Below are 21,532 nucleotides of genomic sequence, written 5' to 3' on the forward strand. Positions count from 1 at the left end.
CCCATCAAAATAAAGAGCTTGCAAAATGATCCCAATTGAACAGTTGGATGACTTCATTAATAACCAAGAAAACCACCTTTGGGAGCACGAGCTGCAGCACTGCGGAAGCAACCCGAGCAGGAGGAGCACAGGCTGCACACGTGGGACATGGCTCTGGAGGAGCATGGACCTGCTCCCACTGCCCAGGTGTCTTGTGCAGTTCCCTGGACTGCCAAGAGACATCATCCCTACTGAAGCTGGAGCTTGGCCTATTTATAAACTTGCATAGCAAGTGTGGTGTTAGGGTGTCGCTCAGCTATTGCACTGAATGCTCCTCTGGAGGCACATTCAGATCAGCGTGTGTGTTTTCTTTGCTGCCTCTCACCCTCCACCCTGCCATCCTCAAGTGTTAAGGGGCATGCAGACGAGCTGAATGCCACCGAGGACGTGCACGGTCACAGGACAGGTCCACGGGCAGCTGCTGCCCGCGTGAGCACTACGCATGCGGCTGCCTTAGGCTGTCCAGCAATGCAGTGCTTCTGGCCATGCTGTTTGCTGTAAAGGAAGAGAGGAATAAATTCTTCCTTGGTGCACCCCAGAACACACCCCTGCTCAGATCCAGTTCCCTTGTCGTGAACCCTTTTTGCTGTCACAATGTGTCTTGCCAGCTGCCAGTCACTTTTCTTGCAAAACAGAGAGCTAATGACAGCACCATGCTGATTAACACCCTTCAAGGGAGACGCAATGAAAGCCCAATGGTGGATAATGACAACAAGGAGCTCAATTTGCTGGTATGCACTGCTAGAAATAGCCCTGCAGAGCCTTCGTCAGGGCGTGCGGACAGACCAGGAGGTTTATACTTTCAACCTATAGTGGTGATGGGGCAGTCAGACTCCTCAGGGTTCCCGTGACAGTGAACAAGGAGAGACAAGAGTTCAGCATACACATCAGCCTGGACAGATATTGCATCTCATTCCCATTTTGGCTCCCTCCTCTGCATCACTGAATCCATCTGCCCACCACCCCAAGGCACCATCCATCCCTCCTGCTCATATCCAGGCATATCCTCCTCTCCTGTATGGGGGACCTTCTACCTTCATTTGTGCAAAGACATTCTCTAATCACCTTGTTCAGCTCTCCTCTGCTGGACCCTCCTGAAAGGGGAGCGTCCCTCTGTTTACAGAGGTCCATGAGCAGCCAAGGAAAGGCTGCTGAGCTCTTCTGTGGTAGGACTGGCCCATGAAGGGACGGCAGATGAAAGGGAGCTGAGCTTGCACTTTGTCCAGCACAGGTATGATTCCCAGCTCTAATACAGTCCTTTTGTCCTGCTGGCTTGCCAGACCTCTGGGACCAGCACTGAGGAGAGTTAACAAGTTCCTATCACGGTAAACCTTTAATCTCTTTCTTCAGCTAAGTGGGCAGGCATTGCCTGTCTCTTAGCTGTATCTTCAGTATCTGTCTGGAGCATCAAAACGAGCTCCTTCGCTCCCCAAGGCCCTCTTTGTCACATCCACATGCACACATGGGTGATGCCTGGGCTGGCACACTGCGCTTCGCCTCGGTCTGCAGCTCCGCTTTCTGGACCATAGGAGAAGTGAAAAGAAGTTTCTGGTATATGAATAACCCACGGATGGAAATAGCCTCAAAGATCAGACCAGCATGCAACTTTTTATTTCAGACTGCTGGGACAGAAGCAGGGTGGGAATGGGCTGCAAATCGCTTTCCCGGGTGCCCAATGACCACTGCCTACAGCAGGCTGGGAAGTAACAATTTTTCATTAAAATACTGCTTCCAGTTTCAATTCTCAGCTTAGAGCTGGTGACAAAAGCTTCTCAGCATGTGACACTTCAGAGCAATCTGCAAAATAAGATGCAGCTGGGAGCCGCTAAGATCTTTTTGTTTGTTATTTCTTATCACACAGCAGTGCGGACCAGAGACTTTCATGTGTCTAGGGGGGGGAAGTTATCTCATTTAATATCAGCCGGCTAAAGTTAGTCTGAGCTAGTCCGAGTTAGACTGTCACCTCTCCTGAAAGGCAAAGGGTAAGACCTGGTGTGGCAAGGGAACCAAGAAATGTCTTCTCCCACCCTTGCTCTTCCCCACCAGACCAAGGACAAGGACGTGGGGTGATTCAGAACTGTGTTTTAGCTTCTATAATCACACTCCATAACATCAGCTTTTGGGCCACAGTGTCACAGCCCTGAGGGGAGAACATGCCTGAATGGCCACGACCGCTTCTGACCCCCACCCATGTGTGACCCCAGAGCCTCCAGCCCTACTGAAGCTGTGCAGTGGGAGTGCTGGTCCCCCGCTCTGGCACAGCGGTGGCTGTGCCTGGCCACAGACCCTGCTGATCCCGACCCACTGCCTGACTTCCCAGCCTGGCCCCAGACCTGCCTTGTCACTATGGTCCTGCTCAGTCATCACTGGGTCCATCATGAGATCCATGTCTCAGTTGGACTTTGGACTGGCCACCCCTTGACCTTACCCTATAGAGCAACCAACTCATGTTGCACCCAGACACTCAAAATGTCTGAAGAAATTACTTACCCAGCGTCTGGCCAGCAAGCACCCGCCCGTTCTCGCCCAGGACAGCAGCACGTGCGTGCCTCTCGTTGGAGTACTGTACGAAGGCGTAGCCCTTGTGAACGGAGCAGCCCACCACTCGGCCGTACTTGGAGAAAATGGTCTCCACATCTGACTTCTTGACCACTGCTGTGTTGAGATTGCCAATGAAGACTCTGGAGTTGATGGACTTGGGGTCATTCTTGTTCGTGATGTTGCTTGTCTGCACCTTCAATGACATCTTGAACACCTGAATGAAGAAATCGGGAGTCAGGAAGGTGTGCAAGGGAACTGCCTGTCTTACAAAACGGAGTGGGGATTAAATCTCCCAGCAAGCCTGGAGTGAGGGAACCAGCTTCTCAACTCCAACGAGTCAAAGCTGAGGGGATCCCATCTCTGAGAGCCCCTCTGTGTCGGGGAGCAACTGTCACTGCCAGCGCAGAGCTCCTGCTGGAAAGCTGTTCATCAGGCTGACCCTCTGGGTGGCAGCTGGCTGCTTTTAGGGGACAAAACAAGATTTAAACGTATTTTACATCTAAGTAAAAGCTTTAATGCTATTATACAAAAGCATTTACCTCTCTATACTTAGTTGTAATTCAAAGGACTGCTCTTTTTAAAGCAGTCTGCGTTCAGTGCCTTGGTCCAAGCCCACCTTTCTGGGCCCTCCCCTGCCCAGCACCCCCCAGCTCTCACCGCGCACAGGGACAGCCTCATCCCCTCCGATCCGCAGCTGCAGCTGGAAGAGGACTTGAGTTTTCCGGATGCAAATGAAAAGATTTAAGAAACGAAGCAGCTCACGTGCTCCTATTTGATATCTGCACCCTGCTGCCTGTGAGCGCATTTACACGCTGGGCTCTGAGCTGAAATCTGTGCAAACAGGCGGTGTCACTGTTAGCCTGGAAATCAGGCAGCCATCAGCAGGGAAGCCACAAGCTTCCCATAGCTGCAAAGCCTGATCCTCCAAGTTTCTCGCCTGGGGTACTTCATAGGCAGTCCCTGGGAATGGGCGCCACCTCTGAGGACTAAGAGGACCAAAGGACAGGGCTGGAAACTGTGTGAAATTAAAGCTAGTCTGGCTGCCCACCAGGCTGCCCGTTCACATTTCTGCAGCAAAAACTACAGCTGCCCGAAGACATCAGTTCAATTTTCATCTTCCAGAAGCAGAGTGGATGCTTTGGGATCACTATGGTGTCCTGCCCACATAGACTGTGGTTTTTACCTGGAAAAGCCAGCTCAGAGCTGTGGAAGGTATTTTGCGATGCACGGTGAGGTGCTGGTCTTCCCCAGCCCCTTCCAGCAGCGCCCACAGGTACTCCCAGCCCCCGGGCAATGCCACCAGGGTGTTCACAACTCCAGGCAGTCCCTACGCCTGGCACAGGGGACGACACTGCTACCGCAGGGCCATGCTGTCCCCTCCCTGGTGGTCCCCAGTGTCTGCCCTGGCACTGGGAAGAGCTAAGGCACTGCCTGGCTTCGGGGTTTTGAGTCTCTGGGCTCAAAGCCCAGGTTTGTCTGAGCAGCTTGGTCTGAGTTGGGGACAGTGGCAGCTGTCCCCGACTGCATGGGTACAGCTCCTGTGGACCCAGCCACCCTGGTCCCCAAGCCCTGGCAGGCTCTGCCTGCCTGCAGCCCGAGACACTGACACTGGCAGTGTGTGATGCTCTGGCTTTGCCAAGCCCTGAAACACACAGTTAAGTATTTACTACACTCCTCGCTAGGCAGGCAGAGCCTGGGAAATGGTCACATTTCCCAACATGCTTTTTGGGGTTGCACCCAAGATTTTCAAAAACCCCAGGTCCTCCTTCTTCCTTGTCTTCTGCAAAGACCTTCCCCACAGAACATGAAATCTCTGGTTGTTTCCATCTCCTCTTAAACCTGTTATGGGGGATAACTTCATTCCATCCATCTCACCCCTTTTCCAGGTGAACCCCATTTTGGCTCCTCAGGTGATGGATGTCCTTCTGAGCTGGTGTACCAGCCCCTTGGGATACCAGCAGGGGCTGCTCCTGCCTGTAGTCCCACCCTGCCCGAGGGTACTTCCACCCATGCAGACAAGCACCAAATGCAGTGCCCACAGCCACTGCCTCTGCAGCTCGAGGGTTTAGACCTTCAGACCAGCATGAGGTGAGGAGACACAGGGGAGATGCACCCAGCGCCGCAGGCAGATGGTGCATGCAGCCCAGCCTGGGCAGACATGGAGCCTTTGAACACCGACTGCAATCAAGCAGCTCTCAACAGACAAAGCTGCGACGTGCAGACCTCCACTTTTTTAATTTTGAGAACACAAAGGGCTGAACATTTAAAGCCAGACCACAGAGAGTGTTGGAGATACCTGGCAAGGCTGATTCTCCACGTGGAGCAGGGGGAAGATGTCATGGCACAATAAATCCCATCCAGCTCTAACCTCTGTGACTCTATTAACCTACCACTGAGGCTGGAAATGATCTCCCTGCTAAATCCAATAAAAAAAAAGTTAGACTTGTCTGAGTTTGGCTCATTATATTTTCCCTTTCAACCTTACGGCTTAAAAGACCTGGAGACTTTGTTTTATTACTTTAAAAACAATTCCTGGCAGACAGTGTTACTAAAAACACAGAAAAAAATAACCAAAGGAGAGGACTTCTAAAGGTATCTAAGTGATTTAAATTCTCACATCTTTGGCAAGTGCTGCCCAACATCTTCAGGTTCTTCCAAGTTCCAACCTATATAACAGCACTTGTTTAATGCTATCTATTTGAACATATCTTTGCAGTGCAGTCAAGAAGAGGTTCACAAACAGAACTGTCCCCTTTCCTGGTGCAGAGGTGGAGAAACAGTGGGAAAGCCCAGGCTGTTTTCAGCTGCTTGGTCACTTTGGGTACCCAGCTTGAGTCTCAAGGACTTGTTTTGCAGAAATCATAGAATCTTAGCATCATTTATGTTGGAAAAGACACCTAAGATCATTGGGACCAAGTGTTAACCCAGCACTGCCAAGTCCATCACTAACCCATGTCCCCAGGCACCACATCTACACATCTTTTAGAAACCTCCAGGGATGGGGACTCAACCCCCTCCTTGGGCAGCCTGTCCTAGTGCTTGACCACCCTTTTGGAGAAGAAATATTTCCTTAGATCCAATCAAACCTCCCTGGGGCAACCTGAGGCTGGATCCTCTTGTGCTATTGCTTGTTTCTTTGGAGAAGGGAGCTGTAGGGAGCAATCAGGTCCCCCCTGAGCCCCCTCCTTTCCAGGCTGAATGCCGCCAGCTCCCCCAGCCACCCCCCGTCAGCCTTGTGCCCCAACCCCGCTGCCCATCCCTGGACATGCTCCAGCCCCTCCACATCCCTCCTGGAGCGAGGGGCCCAATCCTGCACACAGGGTTCCAGATGCGGCTGCACCAGTGCGAGCACGGGCGGCCGGGCACTGCCCTGGCCCTGCTGGGATGCTGTTGGCCTCCCTGGCCACCTGGGCACACTGCTGGCTCATGTTCAGCTGTCTGCCAGCCAGCACCCCAGATCCTTTCTCACCAGGCAGCCTTCCATCCCTGGGGCCATCTCAGGACACGCAGGTCTGTGCGGGATACGTGCCTGTGGCTGCCGAGCGATGGTACGGGGCCACCAGATGGCAAACTCAAGGTCAGGCAAGGTGATGGCCATGCAGCTGGGAAAGACTTGGGAGGAAGCCAACGGGGACCAACGCCTCTGCAGACAGGATGCTCTCCCAGCACCATCTGCCCTCCGGCCGCTGCCCTGCCCAGGCAGGGAGCAGGGGTTTGGCAGGTAGCGTTGTCCAAGGCTGGGGGGCTGGGACTCTGGACTTCTAGCATGGCATTGCTCTGAGGTTTTGCGCACCATCACTGATGGCCTCCATTTAACAACTGGCCTGCACGGCTCTCATTTTGCAGCTTCTAACACTCAGCACTGTGTGTTCAATAACCCTGTGCAAAGTGCTCTACTAATGGCCATGCAAGCCCAGCACCCCCTGGAGAAAACAGCCTCCCTTGCCTTCCCTGTCCCCTTCATTTAGCGTTTCTTCTTACACACAATATTCATTTCGCATCACTTATTGGCCCCCTTACTGCAAGAACTGGAAAAGGATATTTTAATCATTTTATATTAATATTTCATACTCCACCTAACTGCATTCCAACAGAGCACTTTGCATTGTGCCCAGACTAAATCAGCACAGCAACCATGCATATCGGCACAGTGTCCCTTCCACTGGAACAACACAGCTCACCAGTGCAGGGCTACGGAGTACAGGGTCTTCTCAAGCCACTATCTCTTTGATACGCCATGTAAAACCCCCTGGGTATGAGCCAGAGCACAGTATCTTGGTGATATCTCTGATTAGAAAAATATACACAGCAGAGACATATTACTGGTTAATAAACCGATTAATGTTTTAGTAACTATCACTGTCTTAGCAGATGCATTTTCACAGCTATTATTTTACCTTTCATTCCTCAACCCACAACTGCCACAAGACAAACTTAAACTGGAAAAGAGAACAAGACAAAAAGCAACCAGTAATAATGCCTGGAGATAGATAAATGAATGTATAAAGGGGTCCTTTGTCAGTAGGACCCTAGGGAACACCAAGGAAATATTAGTATGACTATCCCTATTTTCTGCAAGGGAAACTGAGGCGCAGACAGGAGAGGTCTGGGGTGGAGGGGATTGTGCCACCAGCCTCACCAACACTTACAGAAACATCCTAATGATATCTCCCACTCCCAAACAACCCCGAAGGCTTAGGGAGAATTAAGGATGAGACTGTCAGAAGATCCATCCTTCTGTCCTGTGTGTCCCGTATCCCTCTACATGGCGAGGGACCCTGCAAGCTCTACAGGGGACAGCAGCCAAGCCACACCATGGTGACTCCAGAAACACATCCATCTGCACCTAGGCTGCAACGCCCCAGGGCTCTCCAACCACCCTTCGACCATCATCCCTGCACCCTGACCCTACCACAGACCCCAGGACCACAGCTCTCCATGGATTTACCACCCCACTATGCATGGCACAAAGAAACCTGTTTGCTACTGCCAGGCTGAGAAGAAAACACAACACAGGATTAACTGAGCTTCGGACCGCCAAAAGTCAAGGATACCCTGTGCCATTTCTTAGGGATGGTGAGGACGGCTCTGAGGTCCCACGAAGCTCCTGTGCTCGAGGAGAGGCTGAGCCTGCCCGTACGTGCCCCCGTCCGGGTGCTGCAGCGCTCGGAGGTACGCAGGCTCCCACCAACAAAGTTGTCTCCCTGCCAGCCCTTCTCCTCTCTTCCTAGGACAGCATGGTTGGAAAAAAATGCCACAGTCCCTGCTGCCACTAACATTCAGGAATCCCTTAAAAATATTGATATTCAATCCGGTAACAGCCCAAGGCCAGAGCTGGTTCACTTGATAAGCTATTTTTCCTCCCTGCTTTAAGTGCCTTGCTTCACAGATTAGCTGTTTAATTGAGAGCCAGGTGTCTGAAAACCCCAGGGGCCTCCGTTTTAGTGACGAACTGTCAAAGGCGGCATCGGCAAAGAAAAACGACCGAGCCCCACCACTCTGTCCTGCAGAAAGGTCTCTTTATTTCAGCGTGACGGCAACATGCAGCCAGGCTGTTATTCTCCTCTTATCACGCTTGTTCACAAAAGGGGAGATGCGGTTTATTCATCCTGTCCCCATCTCCATCCAGTAACAAGTTTTCCCAAGTTGGTGGCTTACCACTGGGAGTCAGATGACAAATGCAGATGCCCTGCAGGGACCTCTGGCATGGGGCAAAGGGCCAGATCTGCTCCCTGCCAGGTTTGGGGACAATTTGGCATTTGGGGTGCTGAAAAAAGCACCAGCAAACCAAGCAGATGTGATGGATGTCAGAGCCTGTGGTGCATCCGCTATGCTTCAGTGAGAGCTGGGTGGTCCCCAGCTCCGCTGCCAGGGCTGGTGCAACACAGCTCGCAGGCTGGAGTGACAGCTGAAGCTTGGTTTGGGTCTTCTTTAACCCTCTAGTTACTCTTGCACAGGACAAAACCCAATTCTGCACCACCTCACTGCTTTGTGGAGGTTATCCGCTGCTTTCATCCCTAACCTTTAATGTCCATACATCTTCCTTGCCACTTTCTTGCCAGTAGCCAGAAAGACAATTTTTAGGGAGGAACAGGGCAGTCAACATGCCCCAGCAAAAACCAATTGGCATGGCTGTCACATGGCCAGCATTTCGCTGTGGGCAGCGATCAACCCAGAACCTTGGCTCTGAGGGATTTCTGACTAAAACAGTCCTTCTTGTAGCAAAAAAAAAAAAAAAAAAAAGCAGTTTCAAACAGAAACATGGCCAGCTACAAGACAGAGGGACCCCACTGATTGCACTGCCACAGCACCACTGATAGCACAGAAACGCAAGCGCATGCATTTAAAAGCAAAGTCCCTACTACCCCAGGTGCCAATCATTCCTCCCCCAAGAGCTGTGAGTAATTTGCTAGTGAGTCCCCAAACACCAGAGCCAAGCTCCAAAGCATTAGTTTAATAACCAACACAAACCCTGCAATCTTTTTAATAACTTCTAAGTCCCCAACAAGTCCTGCTCAGAAACCCAGAGGGGCTCAGCCCTCCTCCCAGAGAACGGAAAGTCCCTGTTCACTGTTGTGTGGTTCAATAAATTGGATAAACTGGAAGGAAACGTGTCCCTGGGTTTTATGGGGAAAACAACTTCGATTCTCCCAAATGTGACTGTTAAGGCACCAGCAAGTTATTAAAGAAGGCGACAGAAAAAGATGTCACAATTATAAGACTAGTTCTGCAGGACCAGGTCTGCCTTTTGGGGAAATCTCCATTACGCTGAGTGAGCTGGAAGGGCCAGAAAGCTGGAGATGAGCTCCGCAGGAGCCAGACCAGCTTGTTGCGAAGCTGTGGGTTCCCTTTGCGAACCTTTTTCTCCCTGTAAAGTGCAACTGAGCACAGCCCAGTAAGGGATGATGCTTTTCCTGCAAGACAGGGAAGGTCCTTGGGTCCCTTAAGTGCAATTTTGGGGTGTCCCACCTCCCATCAGATAAGGGGCTCCTTGTACAGGGTATGTGAATTTTCCCAAACGCTTCCCAGGGCTCCACTTTGCAGGGGAGTCAGCCCAGACCTGTCCAGACTCAGGCTGCGCCAGCGGCAATGACCGACCCGATCGCAGAGGTGGCCACCTCTCACACCCCCCAGCCTGGGACTCCCCGCTGTCACACACTCCCCCCCCTCCACTCTCCATACCCAGCCACCCCATCAGGGCTGTGTGAGTGTGGCTGTAGCAGAGATGGAGAAGGCACTGATGCCACCCTGCGGCCCCCCGTGCACCCCCACAGCCCCCCGGGCATTCTTGCTGTGGGGACCACTTTCTGCCTGAGGACAGCGTTTCCTCCTCCCGAGCACGAGGCTCTGTGGGCTTAGGCGGCGAGCCCAGTTCAAGCCCAGTTTCCACCCTGCACGTCTTGTTTTCCTTGGTAGAATGAAATTGTGTTAACTCCTGACACGACGGGAAACAGCGCTGTTGTAACAGCTCTGGACGGGGACTGCCTGTAACGACACACACAGCGATGCACCTGCAGCACCTGCACCACCCCGGGCCACAGCAAAGCACCCAGCAATTACTGCCTTGCTGGCAGCGGGGGTCACAGCCGTGTTCATAACCCGACCTCGCCGCCTGCCCTGCACTGAGCACTCCGCACTCCGTTTATAATTTACGGGGCGAGTAGCTGCTGCCCACCCACCCCCTGCGCCCACCCTGCCCACCTGGGCTGTATGGAGGAAAAAGCAAAGCTACTGAGTGGGAGGGAGAGAAAACAGCAGCCAAGTCGGGTTCATTACAGCACATTTGCTGCAGGACGTAAGCAAATAATCCAGATTGACACCATCAGCTTGTGGCAGATGCCAAGTTCTGCATTTTTCAGGGCTTTGGCAGGAGGGGCTGACTGTCCCCTTGATCCATCCTGCTTTATGCCGTGTCTGATGCACTGTGAATTTGTACATCGGCGCATCCTCCCCCAGAGCCGCTCCGGCCTCGTGCAGCTGCAGCACACCATCACCACGACACGCTGGCTTATGCCACCTACTGCTGAAGCACCAGGACCTGCAAACGCGGGCGTGCTGGTGCCTCTGTGCCCGACGGTGGGGAGCGAGGCATGACTAGTTTCCTTCACCTCTCTGGTTTTGAGTGCTATCTCCACAAATTTGGGATTCACTCCTGTCTGATGCAGGGTGATGCTGCCCAGACAAATTGATGTTGAGCACACAGAAGCGTGAACAGAATTAGCTCCCTCATAATCTTCCTTCAACTATCTGTCTTGCTATGCAAATAGCCTCCTTGTTTAATTTTTAATTAAAACAACAAGTCATTGTGAACTGGAGAAATCCTGCCAATCCTTTGCAAACCTGGCTCTGATTTAAATTTCAGTGCAACTGGTAAGCCCTTCATAAAGGAGCAATAAATAATCAATAGCTGCTTTAACAAGCATTTAATCAAATTGTTAAAGGTACAATGGTTACAAAGTCTATCAGGTCAGCATATAGTTTATAGCTGTGGCTCATAACCATCTGTCCTACATATTATTCATGCCTATAGAAAGCTTAAAAATGTATTCATTAGAGCCTTAAATCCTTCCTAATGAGTGTGATAAAGGGATCACCTATGGCTGGAAACTCCTGAGATCCATCCAAGCAGCCCCTGCAGCAGCACTGCTCCTCACCCTGCCTGTCTCCACAACTGTGGGGCTCGCTCCAAAGGCTGCACAGCTCACTGCACACACGCCTGCAGCCATGCTGGAACTCCGAGGGCTCACTGTGGGGCAGGGCACGGCTCCCGTAAGGCAGACACCAGAGGTATGTACATATACGTGCCCCTCACCGTGGGGTCACGATGCTCTGCCTTTCCGGCAGTGCTGCTGACCTGGTGATGCCTTCCCCCGTCTGCCTGATAAGCCGAAGTCCCTCCTTGGGCCAGAGAGACAAAAGCTGTCCCACCAGCAGTGCCGTGTGACAGCGCGGAGCACCCACAGTGCCTGGCCCCCCACCCTGCCCTTCGGTTCAGAGCCCAATTCCTTTGCAAACACGGGTGTCTGTCATGCACTGACCAGGATTTTCAGGCAGCTATCAATCTTGGCAGGTTAAATTTGGGGTTCCCATGCTAACAACACTGCATTTAAAACATGAGAGTCCTGATGGTTTACAAGGCCAAAAAAGAAATCCCACCATCAGTACTGCGCTAGAAGCACGAACTGGGGCTTCTTCTGAAGCCTACATGGATCAACTCCCGGGGCTTCAACCTGCCAGGAGAGCTCCTCAGCAGCTCTTTGGCTGTCTACTTGAACATGGATACCTCATTCGCATGGAACTTTTCTGGACTCTGCTTATTCATGAAAATATATTTCAAATGAAGGCATTTTTCTCCTAAAAAAACCCTGCTAGGATCATCCTTTGATTGCAGAATATGCAACAAGTAGACTTTTCAGGAGTCTCTGCTTCTAATCGTCTTGGAAATCTCTCGTGAACAGACTAACATTCTTTTTGACAGCAGCAAAATAAATTTTAAAGGTCAATTGAATCAGATAAGCCCAGTCTGGCAGCACTTTCACATGCAGAATTCCATGGATAACATTTAGGTTATGTTCGAGAACAGAAACAGAATTCTTTGGAGGAAAGAATCTTTAAAAGCAAAAACAAAAGGAAAGAAAATGAAAAGGAAACAGCAATTAAATAGAATGTCATCTGTAATCCCACTGGTGCAAAACCTGATGATTACCTACTGGGGCTATGGACAATGCTACATGTATTAATCTAATTAAAGTCCTTTTTTACAGGCATCTGAAGCTAGCTCATTAGTGTGTTACCGAGATGCTCATTAATGGCTGGCCATGACTAATTTCTTGAGAATTATTCTTTAATTCTTTATTATTCACAGTGTAATAGGAAAACACAATGTTACCATCCCCCTCTCCCCTACTTGTACACAGTGGAGACAGGTTCTCATCAGCCACCTATTGACTTGATGCTCCTTAATGAACAACCCCCCCCCCCCCCCTCCATCAGCCCAAATGTTGTTTTAACAGCAAATGATTTATTTATGAGGAAAAACAAGTGAACTTTCTGGGAACTTTCTTAGCTGTTAACGAACCGGCATCTTTGCCGCTGCTTTCTGCATCTCCTGCGTGCGGCAGGGGACCCGGAGCGGTGGGAGCGTGGGGCTCCCTGTCCGGCTGCCGAAGCGCTTCCTGCCCCGGTCTGTGAGCCCAGTGCTCAGCTCCCGGCACAGCACCCTCTGGCCCACTGACCCAATTCTCATTTAGCTCCACCGGTGTCTTCTAAGCAGAAGCCCTGCATCTTGGTGCCACGGCTTTTTTAACACGCAAATGCTGCTCTGGTCCCAGCCAATCTGGTCCTGCTCACCCCCCAGTTTCTGCTGTGCTCCTGTGGCCGCCCCTGCCTCTTCCAAGCCATGAGGGCTACGGCTGGTTTGTCTGAATGGCCTAGCAGAAGTCAGGGATTTCCACATCACCACGCGCTTCCCGCTGCTGGGCATTTTAGCAAAGCCCAAATGCCAGGAGATGGGACAAACCCATGAGCTGAGGACACCGCCAGCACAGTCACCACCCGCAGATCGAAGGGGTCCCTCTGGGACTCAGACCAGACTGGTCCTCCAAAATGCTTGTCCATGTTTTTCTACAGAGAAAACCAGCTGACTGTCGTCATGTCCCCCTCCCCCCCCTCATAGGACTCGATGTCATGGGTATCACCGAGGGCAGGCACCCGCTCCCCAGAGACTGTGCTGGTGGGGGAGGGAGGACAGGAGATAGGGAGCCTTGGGGAGCACAGAGCAGGAGCAAGTTGCTGGTTCTTGGCACACTAACCCTCAATTCTTTAACAGCTGAGGTTTTTGACATGCTCCTTTCCTCTCTCAGAGTTAATTATCAGCTGACTGCCTTTCAAAATTATTGCAGACACTTTAAATATGCAGAATGACATAAATGATTAAGATACATATGTCTGTAAATTCGCTGGGATGTGGGCTCCTACTTCACTTCCAGTGGGATTTGGTGAGGTTTGGTTGCCCTAAATGCCACCTCCAAGGCTCCAGAGAGACCAGGGGAAGCACCTTCACCCCAGGGAAAGCATCTCAGATGGGAGGGATGCAGCCTGCAGTGATGGCAGAGGGAGACCTGAAAAGCAGCTGAGCTGCTCGAGGTGACCGCTAGAGCAAGACCTATGTTGGCAGCCATTCCCTTCCTCCTGAAAAATCATAAATCCTGCTCCCCATTCGCTAGTATTTCCCTCTCCAGCTGCGTGGGTGCAAAGGCTAAAGGAAAGCCTGGGTTCGGAGAGGATACACCTGCTCCCACGAGCTGTGCTGCCCCCAGCACCGGCTTGCCCACAGCCCAGAGGTGACTGGTGGGTCTGGTAATTTTCCCACTGACATCGGTGGGCTTTGAGTCAAAGCCCGGGCTGAAAGTACATCATCTACTGCTCTCCTTCCCCATGAATATTGTCATGCCAGTCTTGCATAGTGTGACTATGTGTGATGGTTCAGGACCGTGTGGTCTCTCAGGGCTCCCCTTTGATGCAGTTTTCATCCCTTCATACTCTGCCAGCCTTTCTCTGGGACAGCATCACCCTTTCCTTCTCAATGTGAAGCTGCCATAGAAGGGGTAAAGACACATGCCCCTTTTTTAATAATACAGAAAGATTAGTAACCCATCATTGTTTGTTGATTATGGTCATTCTTTTCTGTAAATGAAGTTTAAAAGTCATTAAAAGATTTGTCAGCTGTGACTTATGAGCCCTTCTTGCCCTAGGGGAGTGAAGCAATGACAAATTCCCTCCACCACCGTATCATCTGTTATGTGTTAGAAGTTGCCACATTCCAATTACCAGGGACCCACTGAATCCGTAAACGAAAAGCAACTCAAATATCCTACACAGCTGCTGGGACCATTAGTCAGAGCTGGCGGGTTTCACTGCCACAGCACCAGGCTGAGAGGGAGTCAGGAATAAATAACACTTTGCATGCGTGCAGGGCATCACTGGCTACTGCACGCGGCTTTATCAACGTTAATTGCGCCTTGGGCCCTCCTCTGGGGAGGTGGAGCAGCTCCTGGCTTCCCAAGCAGAAGGCACACTGAAGGGCTGCCCTAAATTAAAAATTCAGCTTGCCTTTTTTTTTTTTTTTTTTTTTTCCCTTTGCTTGCAGCACAGTGGCAAAGGACACAGTTAGTGCCAAGGGCTGTGCTGCCCTGGCTGCCACTGCCGGCGAAGCCTTTCACACTGGGGCAGCCACAAAGCCCTGAGGACACGGAAGGGCTCAGTGACCTGCCCCAGTGCGGCCAGCCCAGCAGGTGGGAGAGCCCAGCTCACCCAGCTGTGCCTCACCCCCCCGCCCTGGGAGGCTCCTGATGGCACAAGGAGCAGGAACACGAAGCACGGAGAGCCTGGGCTTGCCAGCAGAGCAGCCAGCGGTGTACAGAGTACAAGAGAGCTGTCTGAGGTGCAGGACCCAGGGCCACCTTTCCTATCTCAGTGGCAAAGCCAGCAGAGCCTGGCATGGCCCGTTGTCTCAGCTCTGGGATGGGGCATCACATATCATCCCCATGAAGGCATCCAGTTAAAGCCAAATTTCCATGCCAGGCACCGAGCACTCACTGGCTCTGTGGGCACTCTGCAGCTTCCCACCAGCATGGGCTGCTCAACCTTGCCCTTCCCGTGGGATGCTGAACAGCTTGCCTTCACCAAACGGGCACTCCTGCTGCCTCCCACCCACACAGGGCTCCCAAATACCCCAGGAAAGTCAGGACCAAGCTCCTGGCCCCTGAGTCATGGCAGGAAGGTAGAAACTCCCCAGGTCTCTGCAGCATCCCTTCCCTAACCCTTGCCCTGGGGACCAGCCCCAGGTGGGTTACAGCCAGAGCTGATGACCACCAGCAACTCCCAGTGCTCGCCCACCACTGGGGAAGGGCACGCACCACATGTTACCTTACCGCCTGGGTGATGTCGGGGGAACACCGCAGAGCTTCTTGTTAACACAACAGCTAATAAAATCAATTAGATCACATTAAATGGCAATTTGGCCCTCATCACACTTAACTTCCTCTGTGAGACAGGTAATGGCCCATGGAAGTTTACTGCCTGTTTGGCTTTAATTTGTTGGGCATGGTGGAGGGAGCATTCACAATGGCAAATCTCGCTTTCCCAGGCCACAGAAGCTATCACTAAAATCTTTGGGACAAGCTTCTCCCCAAGCTTTTCTCTGTCAGAGCCCACTGGAGGTGCCCTGAAGGAGCCACACCAGAGCAGGGCCATGGCACTGCGGCCGTGACTCAGTGGTGGGGCTGGCCCGACGGACCAGTCTGCTGTGTCAGGAGCTCTGCATCTGCCAGCACCTAACCACTGCCCGTCATGCCAGCACGGGGCTAATGTGCCTGCTCGGCAGAAAGAACTGCCTTTGGTCCCCCGAAAACGTGCGGCTGACACCCCCACGCGCACCTTTCACTCACCCTGCCCAACCACCCACAGAAGTAAGTAAGGCGTCTATCCTGTTAACCCTATTTTATCCTATTTAACCCTACCAAATCTGATCTTTTATCAGCAAAACTGGCTGCCACCATCATGCCACCACCACAATGGTGTGTCCACCGTCACTGATCTCCAGATCTCTGAAGAATTGCCTGAGTCAGCATGATTTTCAGTGGGTGTTTGCTTTCCTTGCTGCGTAGGACATCTTTGACTATCACCAAGAACTGTGAGCAGAAACAGATCTGTCTCAACACAACTGCTCCACAATTACTCATTTTAACAGTAGCAGTCATTGGAAAAGCAAAAGAAGAATGATTTCATTTTCATAACCTTGAGTTCCCCCTGCCCTGCCTGGATGAGAGCCTGCCTGCATTATTTTCATCCCCCCGGAACGCAGCCGCCGCATTGCTCCTGCCACAGAGCGCACTGTGCACCTTCCACGCACGCTGAAGCACGTGGGTGCCCAGGGCTTGTTCCAGTCTGATGGATGACGAATGACGAACCCTCGCAGGGAACATGCTGTTGACTAACTGATAAACCTTGGGCAACCAACCCACACTTGCATCTCTGGTTAGTGCTCATCTGCAAATGCTAAACAAGCTGGGTGCGAATTGTGCTGCTCTGTTCCACTGGGCACCACGTCATAAATAACGAGGGAGTTCGTGCCATTGCTGTGCCGACAGTCCAGAGCCGAGCACAGGCTCTTTGATGAACTGAAGCTAATGAAGTTAAATGGGGAATTCAAGCTGGTTTACGAAACCTTCATGGTTCGCTGTGGTGGCATTTCAGCCGTTCCCTCACGTTCCACTTTGCAAGGGTGTTGGTTGTGCATGCAGACACACACACTGATGCACCCACAGCCACGGCACAAATAAACCCATGCGATACATCAAATGATCTTGTGAGAGCCTGATTCTGGGAAAGGCAAGGAGGATGTTTTATGATGTTATGCATTTATATTTTATACAGGAGTCTGAAACATGCCAACACTTCTCCACAACACACAGTTATTGCTTAGGAACTCACTACTGCAGAACCAGCATTACAGACAGAGAAATCAAGAAAATTCCATTTTTAAGTGTTTTCCTAACCTCTATCCATCCACAAGACTTTAATTCTGTTAGGTCAAAGTGATAGCTGTTTTGTTCTTTGCAGGTGGACTACTGTAATGCAAAGGGGCAGCATTTGGCATTCACGCTTCATGCCTATACTGGGACGCCACTGGCAACCAGCACCTTCTCGTGGCACCAGGTGATACTGTGAAACCTGGTTTGATTTTGCAAAACACAACTCTCTCCCCCACCTTTGCAGTGGACAACAGCATATGTTTCCTAAAAACTTTGGCAGAAATAAAGAGGAAAAAAATCCCATCTTTTTAAAACCCAACTAGGGAAGAAGGTGAGGGAGGGAAAGACCAGCTGCTGAGTCCATGGGGATGGCAAGGACTCTTCATCAGCTGGTGCGAGGCAGGTGAACTCCAGGAGCCTGGAGAAACCTTCTGTGGGTTTCTCAAAGAGGCTGTGTGGGTTCAGGAGGCTCTTCATCAAGGGTCACCTACTGAACGTGTCGGCCCTCAGGGGTCTGCCTTGATCTGCCCCAAGGGAACAGGTGTCCGTCCGTTCCGTCCCCCCCGTCCCCCCCCCCCCCCCCCCCCCCGAGAACCACCGGCTGAGGATGTCCCACCCGTGGGAATGTTCTGCAGCTCCCTGAGAGCAGTGCCCCACAGGAGCGTTTGGGACAGACCAGAGATGTGATGGGCAAAAAAGATGGCTTGCTTTCTGATACCTGCAGCTCATGGGGCATCAAGTCAGCTTTTATCACATCAGGCTATTTAAAACTTTTTTTTTTTTTTTCCAAAGGCAGAATTCATAAACAGTCATGTTTATCTTTCTGGCTTTGCAGAGGCATTTTTCCACAGCCCTGCCTGGCCAGCTGACCTCTCGCTCCTGAGCGGAGAGGAGTAAATATCACTGCAGTCACTTTCTCCAAAGTTAATTTCTTAACTTGTCTATATGGCTCACATACACTTTGTCTCTGCAGCTGACTGCCAGTTTAGGAGGACAGCTGAAATTGGGAGGGCACTGCATTAAGGGTGCTGATCATCCTTCATGTAAGGAGGTGAAAACCTCATCCTTCAAAGCATCCATGAGAACACCTTACACAGGAAAGCTGGGAGAAATCCTTTCTTTCACAGGATCTTTAACCTCCCTGTGCCATAGTCCACATCAGCATAAAGGGGTTGCTTTTTGGGTTCAATATGAAGTCATGAACATTTGTTCATGGCTGCAAATCACCCTGATGAAAAGCAACTTGTAAATGCAAATGATGACAGTGATAGTTGCTATATATAATGTCTGTAAGATCATTAATGCCAATCGGAATATGCACCTTGTCAAGTAAAGCGAGATCATTTTACAATAAGAACCCAAGTTGGGTTTACAGAGGTAATAATAGTATCAATGAACTTAGACTTCAAGATGTTTGACTTGGCGCACATGTTTTTCCCTCTTTCGGCAAGCAAAAGCTCTGGAAAGTGCTCGAGCTTATTGCAGAAAACTACCTGGACCCAGAATGGCTCAGTAAGTCCTGGGGTGATCAGACCAGACAACGGTTTGAGGAGGCATCAGTAATTCTGCTTTTGGCTCTGGCAGAACGATTCCTGCTCAGAATCCAAGGAAAACACAGACAGTTTGGAGACAGCTCAGTCATAGGAATTATTCAAGGATTGGAAAACATACTTCTTACAAAATCTTTGTTGCTTGACAAAGAAGAATTTACCTGGTGGCTTGGCCAGGGGCTGTAAGTGCCATTATGGAAAGCACAAATGGAAAAGAGAGTTTATCAATCGGCTGGACCAAGGCATGGCAGCATCCAGCAGCTGGAAGATGAAGCTAGAGAAACTCAGATTATAAGCAAGGTACAAATGCTTAACACGGTGGGTAATCAGCCTGAGAGACTGCTTGTTTTGATAGATTCTCTATTGTTTTTAAAGGAAGGCAGATTATTTTCCTGAAAAACCTGCTACTGTTTACATGTTAGTTCAATACGGAATTCAGGGCAGTCCCAGGGCCTGATTTATATAGGTGGTCAGATTAAGGGATAATTTGACTTGATAAATTTATTCAGCACTTTATCATACACATGACTGCTCATGCACATGCTGCATTTGTTTCCCTCCTGTTTCACTGCCAGAGGAGTTCTCCTCCCTCCACCGACAACAGGATGTGCTGAAAGAAGCAGGAGGTGATCCAGTTGCCTTGCTAAAGCTCATGTCAGTTGTACCACTTTTATCTAGCCCCCTAACACCTTTAAGAATGTGCTTTTGGCTGTTAAATTACTAGTTCCCCCATTTACAGGACATCCACTTTCAACTCTCTTTGAAATTAAATCCACATTTTCATTCGTTTTTTGACAGTCGCTATTACCAGATGGATCCTAATTTCAGTCCAATGCCAGTGATGCTGTTGGCATCATTAAAACTGAGCAGGGAAGAGACACTGCGCTGTTTTGTTCACGGTTCAATTCTCATTCCATGTGAACAAAAACCTGTTAGTTTATACTTCAGGTAGCCAGCTATGCGAGTAGAGATGGGTGCTCTGAACCGCTCCTTTCCTGGCTCATGAGCCACTGCCCTCCTGCATGCCCACACAGAGGCGGATCCTGATGCAACTATCACTGCTCTGTTGAGATCACTAGCAAAAATATAGTAAGAACATGTGAATTAACAGCATGACTTCTTTTTTTTTTCCTTTTTGCTGCCTGAAACCGTGCCTGATGCCATTTCTTTCTCTGCTCTACAGTCCTGCATTGAGATCAATTCAGCTGCGGCTTCTCCTGGCTCTGCTGCAGAGCAGAAGATGAAGTGCTGAGTATGCAGTGGTACCAAATGCATGCGATCGCAGCCACATTTTCAGGAGGCAGCATGTGGCGTGCGTGTACTCTGCAGAGGAATTTCTCTGGGACAGGAATGGGCTGCAATGAATGGCACGTGTCTCTTGTGCTATGCACAAGCAGGAGCTGACAGTGCCTCTTCTGCCTGCACACGTGTGTTATAGATCGGGTGTAGTGCCCTGCGAGCAGGTAAGGAGAAGCAAGATCCAGAGGAGAAGTTTGGGAGCCACAGATGCTAGATCAAGCGCTAGCATCAGAAGGAAGCTGTGGGTGAAAGTTCCTGGAGACAACTCCCTAGAGACAGGGGTACCCACTGGCCAATGTGACTTGATGTCTCCGCAGGTTAGCTGCTTGCCTAGGGGCCTGAGCCAGGGATGTTGCACAGACATTCATCTGGCAGAAAACAGAGATGTTCTGTTGGACCGGTTATTCATGGACAAGGAAGAACGGCACAGAGACAAGAAGGCTGAGAGAAGTCTTGGTTGCCGCAACCACTCATAACGGAGCTTTTTCTTATACAAAAAGGCAGAACCTAGAAGGTGGAAGCAGGGCTGCACCACCCTGGAGGATTATGGAAATGCCTTGCTGCTACCATGTCCCTCCACCTTTATTTCCCTTTGGTGGATCTTTATATGAGCAGAGTTAATGATGCTGCTGAAGGGCATCAAGCCGTGTGGGAAAAGAGACACTGCAGCACAGGGGCTTCACTCAGAGAGCAGGGGGGTAAGATGGGAGGAGTGCCTCTTGAGCTAGCATGGCTAACCTCAGGAGCTGACATATGTGGAATGAGATGTACCTAAGTGAGATGGTGAAAATGTGGTGCACCTTCCCACCGCCAGCATCCCCACTGCCACAGAAAGCACAAAGCTCCCACAGCTCCGGGGCTGCAAAGCCACTCTCAGCTGCTCGAGCTGGCTAATCCTTGGTGTAAGAGCTCCCTGCCTGGCTGCCCAACAAAGCTCCTACAGGAAAACGGGACCTTACAACTGGCCCTCTTGCACAGCCAACATGGCATAAAGGATGCCCCCAGCTCAAGGAGATATGAAAGGTGGGTGGGAACCTGTAACCTGCCCAGCAGCTTACTAAGAGATGGCCATGTCCCCATCGTGGGAACCATTCCCCATCCCCTCACTGTCACTCTTGTGCTTCCTTGTCATACTTGCATTTCTTTGACATGTCAACCTGCCAGAGCACGGCCAGTTGGGACTGGCTTGATGTGGGGGATCTCCCCAGCCAGCCTGCTTGGCAAACTCTCAGCAGCGCTGTTGGGAATCAGGCTGCCAAATTAGTCATCCTCGCTCAGGCAAAATGCCCTAGAATTTGGGACTGAGTTTTGCTAAAACAAAGATCTACCGCTGCCAAACCGAAGAGTTTGGTTTATTTCTGCAGAAGTTATGTTGCTAAGCCATGAACTAGAGAATTCGTGCCTTCATCACATTTCAGGTGTACTCTTTCGAGTTAGTTGTCCATTTGGGCAATAAAACACCTCTGGAAATTCCAGTATTCACTATTTAATTCACTGATTCCTCTGGAAACACAACGTAGCTGAACAAGGAGGAGATGGGCAAATAGAGGCATTAAATAGCTACAGACA

General features: G+C 50.8%; 1 protein-coding gene across 3 annotated transcripts in view; it reads right to left on the bottom strand.

Annotated features, from left to right (window-relative positions):
• Positions 1-21,532, bottom strand: part of RALY (RALY heterogeneous nuclear ribonucleoprotein) — a 124,344-nt gene that overhangs the window by 14,820 nt on the left and 87,992 nt on the right. For all 3 annotated transcript variants that reach the window (XM_055722818.1, XM_055722817.1, XM_005433845.4), the window contains exon 3: positions 2,530-2,794. In XM_055722818.1, coding sequence (XP_055578793.1) covers positions 2,530-2,785 — 256 coding nt within the window. In that variant the 5' untranslated portion in view covers positions 2,786-2,794. The remainder of the gene's footprint in view (positions 1-2,529; positions 2,795-21,532) is intronic.

This window comes from Falco cherrug, chromosome 10 (assembly GCF_023634085.1).
Source record: "Falco cherrug isolate bFalChe1 chromosome 10, bFalChe1.pri, whole genome shotgun sequence".
Lineage (NCBI taxonomy): Eukaryota > Metazoa > Chordata > Aves > Falconiformes > Falconidae > Falco > Falco cherrug.